This window comes from Lontra canadensis, unplaced genomic scaffold (genome assembly GCF_010015895.1).
Source record: "Lontra canadensis isolate GAN:19392208 unplaced genomic scaffold, GSC_riverotter_1.0 scaffold57, whole genome shotgun sequence".
Classification (NCBI taxonomy): domain Eukaryota; kingdom Metazoa; phylum Chordata; class Mammalia; order Carnivora; family Mustelidae; genus Lontra; species Lontra canadensis.
The window spans coordinates 3,503,356-3,513,290 of record NW_022631051.1 but is presented as its reverse complement, the minus strand read 5'-3'; the positions used below and the strand labels follow the sequence as shown (position 1 = coordinate 3,513,290).

The 9,935-nt window shown below is 37.9% G+C and overlaps 1 protein-coding gene across 8 annotated transcripts in view; it reads right to left on the bottom strand.

The window, feature by feature from the left end:
* Positions 1-253: 253 nt before the first annotated feature.
* The window catches only part of ARHGAP28 (Rho GTPase activating protein 28), a 243,897-nt gene continuing 234,215 nt past the window's right edge, over positions 254-9,935 (bottom strand). For 6 of the 8 annotated variants that reach the window (XM_032875717.1, XM_032875716.1, XM_032875715.1 and 3 more), the window contains exons 17-18: positions 4,024-4,088; positions 255-1,898 (exon numbers count right to left, since the gene is read on the bottom strand). In XM_032875717.1, coding sequence (XP_032731608.1) covers positions 1,804-1,898; positions 4,024-4,088 — 160 coding nt within the window. In that variant the 3' untranslated portion in view covers positions 255-1,803. Of the gene's footprint in view, positions 1,899-4,023; positions 4,089-9,935 lie in introns of all 8 variants that reach the window. The other 2 variants (XM_032875722.1, XM_032875721.1) reach the window with 2 other exon arrangements.

Here is a 9,935-nt window from a genome sequence, read left to right as displayed (position 1 = left end):
CAAACAAATAAAATGAATGGATATTTGAGTTTTTTATAAAAATAAAAAAATCCTAATGGCCAGAAACATAATTATCTACATGTTGAATATAAATAATGTTTTTAGAGATATCAAGGCATAATAATGCTGCATATAAAAGATTTCTTCTAGGGGTACCTAGGTGGCTCAGTCGGTTAAGCATCTGACACTTGATTTTGTTTGGCTCAGGTCTTGATCTCAGGATCCTGAGTTCAAGCCCAGGGTTGGGCTCCACCCAGGGTGTGGAGCCTACTTAAAAAAAAAAAAAAAGATTTCTTCTATATGTGGGCTTAAATTATTATATCGTGTTTTGAGAATTGGTAAGTAGGAACATTGGTAAAAACACTTTTTTACCAAAGCATTGGTAAAATGTTTTCTGTATTTATAACGTTACTGTTTGAACTGCAAAAGAGAATCATTTGGACATAAAATCTCATTAAAATTATTATAAATTCAATGAAATCTCAATCTGTGGATTCTAATCCAAAGCATGCATGTAAGATAAATGAGACCTCTGTCCCCATTTCTAGCTAACCTTAGACCTATATCTGCAGTCTTAAGATGAAAGGCAGAGCTGTCTGACCCTTCAGCACATTGTGGATTTGCTCTCCATTAGATTGGGGAGAACTGTGTGTTCTCACCGACTGTAGGTCTGAAAAATGGCTCTGCAGGATCTTCATAGTAAGACAGTTTCCAGCTTACCAAATACACATCTGACTTTAAAGCCTGAGGCTAATCCACAGTGCTTGGCCAATCTATGAATGATGAACAGAAACAATTGGCTTTTACAGCATATAAAACCTGGATATAAGAGTATTTTTCAGTACTTTTGGATGAAGAGCAGTTGGATAAAGACAATTCTCTATTTTTAAATTGGGGCTACAGAATTGACAATCTACAGTTGTAAAATATAAAAAAATGATATGTTTGATCAGGAAAGGAAATCTGTGCCTGGCACAGAGAAAGCTTTTCATTGAGCACCATATTCATGATGAAAAGATAGAGGTCTGTGACTAGTAACAACACAGAAGGTTATGAAAGCATAAGAACATCCTCTGTCAAACTAACCTTTGCAATGGGAACCTGTGCTCATAAGAGAACAAGCTTTAAAAATATAAATTTTCAATAACCCACAATAGAGAAATGTTTACTTGCACCAGAATGCGGATAGTCATAATACAGTACAACATATGTAACAATACAGTGTTCTTTCAACAGAAGTTCATCCTCCTCCAATTTGGGAGCAAGTCAAGGGCATGGATATTAGATGCATAACTTTGGAAACTGATTCCCTTTGAAAAGCAGATCTGAATTATTTTGCAGAGCAGAAATTATTGATACTTCTGGCATTCTTGTTCAAAAAGGTCAACATATATATAACGCAAGTAAAACAAAGACTCTTCCATGTCTGTGTTTTGTAGCATCTGCTACATAAAGAAGTATTTTTTATCTCTAGGTATAAGACGAAGTTCATTTCTGTTGTGAAGTCAAAGTACTAGAAATGATTATAGAGTTCCATATACTAGGTTGGCCTTTCCTCTGGAACAATCACAGTGTCTTTCCTTCACCATTATTAAGGAACCATAGGAGAAAGCCTCAGCTCAGTCAACCAGCTCCTCCTCCTCCACAGTTCATGTTGACAATGCTGGGAGATGCCACTTGGGCTGAGAAACACCAAGAGGGTTATTGAAACAAACATGTCAAAAACAGTCTTGTTATTTTCCCTACCAAATGTAGAATCTTCTTGGCATATAATACATGATAGGTGCCATCTTGGGGGTTATTTCAAAAACTTGGTTGGGGTTTAATCACCCACTCTGCTTGAGGATTTACATGATATATATCCAATATATAAGCATCTGGATCCAAGCAATGCTGCCCTAAAGGAAAGAGAAAATCAGAGAATGTTTTCGAGAGTGCACACTTCTATGTGTGCATGTGCATGTGTGTGTTGGGAAGGTTCAAATAAGGCCAAGACAGTTCTCTCAGCCAAAGGTTAAGTAGATACATGTTCAAGGTTCTTTAGCAAAGCCAGTCTGCCTGCCTGCCTTATTCCTTCCCTTCTTTGTTTCTTTCTGACTGTGAAATACTTCAAATAAACCCCATGCCAAACTCTGGGAAAAAACAGATATACCAGCTATCGGCAAATTATTCCCTAGACTCAGCACATAAATTAGGAAAATACAGCAAGAACCTGTCTAAGTTTATAAAATGGCCATTTATATAATAATGCATGCTCTCTAATGGTTTTACAGACAGTAACTTGACCAGGGCTAGAAAAAATTAAAATCACGTTCACTTCAGGAATAGTCATTTTGTTTCTTTACTACAGATGCAATTCCCACAGACAGGAAATCTAGAAATGATGACAACAAAAAGATCATTCCATGAAGCAAATACATTTGAAAATCTTTATGTACAGTGTGTTTGAAATGTATATCAAAGTCTCAAATGAAACCACCAATATCTGACTCCTTGCTTGATTCATTTATGAAATATTTCTTGGAAGTTATTATATGCCAGGCACTATTCCTGGGGCTAAGGGCTACAGAGAGGCATGAGATAGTGAAAAATATTTGCCCTGAGGGCAAATAAAGACAACCAGCAAATAAGCAAGTATAATATAAAGTAAGTCTTGTGGTGATAAGAACATGAGAGAACAACAAAGCTGGGAAGGCACACCTAGAGAAGGTGAGATCCTGGAAGGTCTCTTTGAGAAGGTGACACAGTGACAAACACCTGTGAGAGGTGAGGGAGTGAGAAATGAACACTCAAAAGGAAAGCATTCTGGGAAAAAGTCAGAGTAAATGCAAAGGCTCGAGGCAAAATGTGCCTGGTGAATGGATCTGCAAAGCTGGTGCTGAGAGGAAGTCTGTATATAACTTGAGAGGCAACTGCCCGCGGGTACATTTAAAGCAATGAGAAGAACTGAGCTCGCCAAGGAAGTTAGGTGTAGGTAGAAGAGTTCCGAGGCCGGACCCCACAGTTTTCCACATTGAAGGTTGAGAGGATGAGAAGTAGCAGGCAAAAGAGACTCAGGAGCTGCCAGTGAAGTGGGACAAAACCCAGAAGCTTAGGTTGTCCTTGAACCAGGTGAAGAACGTGTGTTTTCAAAGAAGGGAAAGATCAACTCCGGCAGTTATCAAGACAGAACGAATGACTGGATTTCACAACATAAGAGTTCTCTGGTGCCTCAACAAGAGCAATTTTGGTGAAGTGTTGTGGGGTAATGCTTGACTGGAGTGGTTTCGAGAGAGAACAAGAGGAAGAAATTGGAGAACAGAAAATGGATTTGAGGAGTTCTTGCTGTAAAGCAGAACACTGGAATGGAAGTAGGTTTGAGAGAGAGTTTTGTGAAGATGAATATTACAAGAAATGTTTATGTAGTTGGAAATGATGCAGTTGGGAGGGAAAAGCTGATGATGCTGGGGAGAATGGGGGGGCTGAAGCAAGGCCCCGAGTGACAGGTGGGAACACAAAGTGAGGCACACGTGGAGGTGCTGGCCATCAGTGGGAGCTGGCGTGGTTCATCCAGACTGGGCGGAGGGCAAGCAGAAGACCTGAACAAAGGGGAAGGCAGGACACAGATGCAAGCAGAGGCAATTTCTGTTGGTTTCCTTTTTGTTCCCCCTCAGGAAAATAGGAAGAATTAACCTGGGCTGAGGATGAAACCAGGGAAGTTAAACAAGAAAGGTGTCACAGTGTCAACGTTCCATGATGTTCTCTGTTTTGCAGGGATCTCCAGGAAGCGACTTTCCAACTCTGAGGCACACTTAAAAGACCCCAAAGTCTGCTCCGTATCAATTAAAATATCCACATTTAAATTTTGAAAATATTTTAGAAAATCCATACAACTGTTCTCATATGAAATTAAAAATTCAGAAACTTACTGATGTTGAATTTATATTTAAGAAACTCATAAAATATGCTTTTACAATAATAGCATCATATTTCTTTTAGAGTAATCAGAAAATTTAGGAGTAAAAACCGTTAGAGAATGCTTACCTATATTTCCTCCAATTTCATATAACCGTTGGTTCTGAATCTTAAAGCATTCTGATGAACCATGACTGAAAAAAAAAGCAATGTAATTTAACCTTCTTCCATGATTTGAGGTAATTTTGTGCTTTAAATATCATGGCAACAATTCCTTCTGCCTTGAATGAAATACACTCACAAATCATTATTATGATCAAGGTTATGATAAATAATTCCATTTGTTTGACACGGCCAAGCATCCAAGGCACAGGGAGGGTGGGACTATTCCAAACCAAGATGGACACTGCTGTGCCCTACAGCAACCTGGAGCCCATTCTACCCACAACTGTCAGCTTCATTTAAGAGAGGACTGTTACAGACAGAGCAAGGCTGGTGAAGGAGCAGCTGCATGTTTAATACTGCCTTTGTCATTGGTCACATTACTCTCAAAAGAAGTCAGATTTCATTTCTCTTCTTGCCAAAAATTGAATGGGATTCTCTCCTCTGTCTGTGCCATGTTTCTGAACTTGCCTAAAGCTTTTCAAGCTACTTAATGTTGACTTCATTACATATTTTTGCTCTATAGTGAAAGCAAGTCAGAGATAATAATTGTCCAATTTAATTTCTCCACCCCAGACTAGAGTGCTGCGGTAGAAGAGTTGGCTGATCTTCATCCTATCTGAGCAATGACTTTCAGTTTTGTTACTTTCAAAAATATTGACCTCAGTTCTTTGTGAGGAAGAAAGATGTGTGGCCTATTTTCTTTAATTAAACATTTTTATTTGGGATCATTGTAGATTTGCTCATAGTTTTAAGAAACTGCACAGATAGATCCTATGTACCCTTCACTCAGTTTTCCCTAGTAGTAAAATCTTGCAAAGCTCTAGTGCATTACCACAACCAGAATGTCAACATTGATTCAGTCAAGATGCAAAACATTTCCATCGCCACCAGTCCCCTCTTGTTTCCCTGTAATAAGCCACTCACCCCCCTCTTCATCCTCATTTCCTACCCTCATCCCTTATCCCTGGTAACCTCCACTCTATTCCACATTTTCTAGAAGTTTGTCATTTCAAAAATGTTAAATAAGTGGACACACAGAGTTTAGAACTTTTTGTATTGGCTTTTTTTTTTTTCAATCACCATAAATTGGTGGAGATTCATCCAAGGTGTGGCATTTTATTTGCTCAGTAGCACACAATGGCATGGATGTGCCAGTTTGTTATTTACCTGTTGAAGAAAGTCTGGGTTTCTTTTCCAGATTTTACTATTATAAATGAAGTTGCTATAAGCATTTGCATACAGGTTTTTGTGTGAATATAATCTTCATTTCTTTGGGATATATGTCCATGGGGCACCTATCTGGTTCAGTCCATAGAGCATGTGACTTTTGAGGTTTGTTTTTGATCTTTTGAGTTGTGAGTTCAAGCCCCACATTGGCTGCAGGCATTATTTGAAAAACAAACAAACAAACAAACAAACAAACAAAAAAAACAAACCATGAGTGTGAAAACTGGGTCACATGGCTGTGGCATATTTAGTTTTATGAGAAACTGCCAAACAGTTTTACAGAATGACTACAGCCACCACCAATGTATGAGTGATCCAAAGATCTCTGTATCTTTGCCAGTATTTGGTGTCCTCACTATTATTTATTTTAGCCATTCTGAGATGTTTAATGATATCATTGTGGCTTTGCATTTCCCTAATCTTTAAAGATACTGAACATCTTTTCATGTGCAAATGTGTATCAATATATACTCTCCAGTGATATACATTTTTATTTTTTATTTATTTTTTAAGATTTTGTTTATTTATTTGACAGAGAGAGAGCATAGTAGCGAGGGTGGCAGGCAGAGGGAGAGAGAGAAGCAGGCTCCCTGCTGAGCAAGGGGACCAATGTGGGGCTCCATCCCAGGACCCTGGGATCATGACCTGAGCCGAAGGCAGACAACTAACTAACTGAGCCAGCCAGGCACCCCTTGCTCATCTTTAAATTAGCTTGTTTCTTTCTTATTTTTGAGTATTGAGTTTTCCTTTTATATTCTAGATACTAGTCATTTACTGGAAGTGAAGTTTGCAAGTATCTTTGTCTTTTCATCCTTCTCATTCAATCTTTCAGTATGTTTTCAATCTTGATGATGTCCAATTTATCAATTTTTACCTCTTATGGATCATGCTGGGTTTTTTTGTTAAGGTTTATTTCTCTATTTTAGAGAGAGAAAGCATGGGGGAAGGGGTAGAGGGAAAGAATCTTAAGCAGACTCCCGGTTGAGCATGGAGCCCAGCATAGGGCTTGATCTCAGGACCCCAAGATCATGACGTGAGCTGAAATTAAGAGTTGGTCACTCAACTGACTGAACCACCCAGACACACCTGGATCATGCTTTTGATGTCAACTTTGAGAACTCTTTACAAGCCTGACATCACAGAGGTTTTCTCCTTTGCTATTTTCTAAGAGTTTTATAGTTTTACATTTAAGTCTGTGATCCATTGTGGGTTTTTTGTCTATAGATGTTCAACTGCTAGAGCACCATTTATCATTTGTTAAAAAGGCTACCTTTCATCCACTGAATTGCTTTTGTACTTCTCGCCTGGGTGGCTCAGTTCGTTAGCTCTCCAACTCTTGGTTTTGGCTCAGGTCATGATCTCAGGGTTCTGAGATCGAGCCCTGCATCTGTCTCCATGATCAACAGGGAGTCTGCTTGGGTTTCTTTCCCTCTCCCTCTGCCCCTCCCCTCTGTTCTCTCTAAAATAAATCTTTAAAATTTTCAGTTATTAGAATAGTCAAATTCATAGAGACAGAAAGTAGAAGAGCAGTTACCAGTGGCTGAGGGAGAGGGGAATGAGGAGTTACTGTTTACTGGGGACAGAGTCTGAGTATGCAATGATAAAATCTTTCTGGAGATGGATGGTGCTAATGATTATACAATAATGTGAATGTACTTAATACCAGTGAACTGTAAATTTAAAATGAACTTTGTTATGGGCAGTTTTTTCCTCTCCTACAACCAATCTATCTTTCCTTCTTTTTTCTTTCTTTCACTCTCTTTCTCTCTCTTTCTCCCTCCCTTTTTTTCTTTCTTCTTTTTCATCCTCCCTCCCTCCCTTTCTTTCTTCTTTCTCTTTCTCCCTTCCTTCCTCCTTTTCCTTTTCTCCTTCCTCCCTTGCCTTCCCTTCCTTCCTTTTCTTTTCTGTTTTTGTCTTATTGCAGTGGCTTAATCTTCTAATAGTATTTGAATAAAAGTAGTGTTCTTGATCTAGTGTTCAATCTTTCATCGTTAAATATAATATTAGCTGTAGATTTTTGTAGATGGTCTTTATCAAGTTGAGGAAGTTCTTCCCTTTTCCTAGTTAACTGAGGGTTTTTATCATGAATGGGTATTGGATTTTGTCAAATGTTTCTTCTGTATCATTTAACATGATCATATGATTTTTCTCCAATCCAATGGTGGATTCTACATTAATTTCTAAATATTGAGCCAAACTTGCATACCTGAAATGAATCCCACTTGGTCACTGTAATTCCTTTAATATACGCTGGATTAGCTTTGCTGATGTTTTGTTGAGGACTTTTGTCTCTAAGTTCATGAGAGATATTAGTCTTCAGTGTTTGTTTATTGTCTTTGGTATCTGGTCAATACTAATTTCATAAAATGAGTTAGGTAGTGTCCATTCCTCTTCTACTTTCTGGTAAAAGAATGTGGTAAATTGGTGTTCATTTTTTAAACATTTGCTAGAATTCTCCAGTGAAACCATCTGGACTTGAAGATTTCTTTTTTGGAAAATTTTAAAGATTCAATTCCTTTAAAGGCTACAAAACTATGTCATCTTTGTTATCTTTTGGTAACTTGTGGTTTTTGAGGATCTGGTCCATTTCTTCTAAATTTGTGATTTTGAGTATATAGTCTGCTAACAATATTTCATTATCCTTTTAAGAAGGGGAGAAAATACAGAGAAACACAAAGAGGATGTGAAGATGGAGAGACTGAAGTGATACGTCTATAAACCATAGAATGCCAAAGATGTTGTCAACCACTAGAGGCTAGGAGAGAGGAATGGGAGAGCTTCTCCCTCCCAGCTTCCAGAAGGAACCAACCCTGCTGACACATTTCTTTCAGATTTCTGGCCTTCTGAACTGAGAGAATACATTTCTGTTGCTTTAAGCCACCTAGTTTGAGGTAATTTGTTATGGAAATACTGGGAAACTAATATATAGTCATATCTCATCAGGCTCCTCTGTTTCTCACACTTGCCTTGTTTTTTGATGTCTTTAAGGAGGACTCATCAGGTATTTTGCAGAATGTTTCCAAACTGGGATTTGTCTGATGTTTTTCTTGCAGTTGTCAGAGGAGTTATGTGTTCTTGGGAGGAAAGCGACAGAAGGGCCATTTTCATCTTTTTTTTTTTTTTTTTTTAAATCAGGGCTACATACTATCAGTGTGACTTTATCATTGTTGATGTTAACCTTAGTCACCTGCTGAGTTCAGATTTCATAACTATGAAGTTATTCTTTTTCTCTCTTTACATACTACAGTCTTTGGAGAGAAGTCACTATGCAGACAATAAAGAATGCTGAGCCTCAACCCTTTTAAAATATAATTGTCTCGGGCGCCTGGGTGGCTCAGTATGTTGAGTGTCCAACTCCTGATTTCAGCTCACATCGTGTTCTTGGGGTCTTGGGATGAAGCCCTGCTTCTTGCTCCTCACTGAGCAGGGAGTCTGCTTGAGATTCTCGTTCTCCCTCTCCTTCTGTCCCTACCCTCTCCCCTGCCCTCGCTTTCATATATAAATAAAACTTCTAAAATAAATAAATAAGTAAGGTCTTAAATCTGTCCTCAGCATACACTGAGCACCATATCCAGTGGTGCAATTTTTGCTTCAACCATCAAATATGATTTAAGAAATGCATAAGGAGTAGGATAATCTATTACAGTTACTATTTTTTACCCATTCTGATGTTCTCCTTTCCTTCCTGATGTTTCAAGACTTTGTTATCATTTTATTTCTATTTAGAGAACTTCCTTTATCCACTTTTTATGGGTAAATTTGCTAGAAACAAAATCCTTTAGTTTTGCCTCACCCAAGAATGTCTTTGTTTCCCCTTCATTCTGAAAGATATTTTTTGGAGGACATAGAATTCAAGGTTGTCAGTTCCTTTCTTTCAGTAGTTGGAAAGATGCTATGCCATTTCCATCTGGCCTCCAGAGTTTCAAATGAAAAAGGAGAAATCTGCAGTAATTAGAATTGGTGTTCCCTATAAGAAAGGCATTGCTTCTCTCTGGATGATGTCAAAGTTTCTTTCTTTGTCTTTAATTTTTACAAGTTTGATTATGTTGTTTTGGAAGGGATTTCTTTGGTTTGTCCTGTTTGGGTTCACTTAGTTTCTTGAGTATATAGGTTTATACCTTTTGCTAATTTAGAAAGTTTTCAGTCATTATTTACTTACAAATACTTTCTTTAGTTCTTGTTTTCTCTACTTTTGGTACTGCAGTGATCAAATGTTAGCTCTTTTGTTACCGTCCATGGATCCCTGAAGCTCTATTCACTTTTTTTGGGTCTGTCTGCTTCCTGTTGTTCAGAATAAATAATGCTACTGATATTCCTCAAGTTTACGGATTATATTCTCTATCATCTCCACCCTACTACTGAGCCCAACCAGTGAATTTATTTCAGTTATTCTATCTTTCAGTTCCATAATTTTCATTTCATTCTTTTTTATAACTTCTATATGTTTGCTGAGATTTTCTATTTTTTCATTTGGTTCAAGATAATTAATAATGCTTGTTGAAGCGTGTGTGTGTGTGTGTGCACGCGCGCGTGCGCATGTGTGATGGCTGCTATAAAATCCTTGTCAGATAGTTCTAACATCTGATTCAATTTAGCACTGGCATTTCTCAATTGTCTTTTCTCATCCCTATTGTGATTTTCCTGGTTTT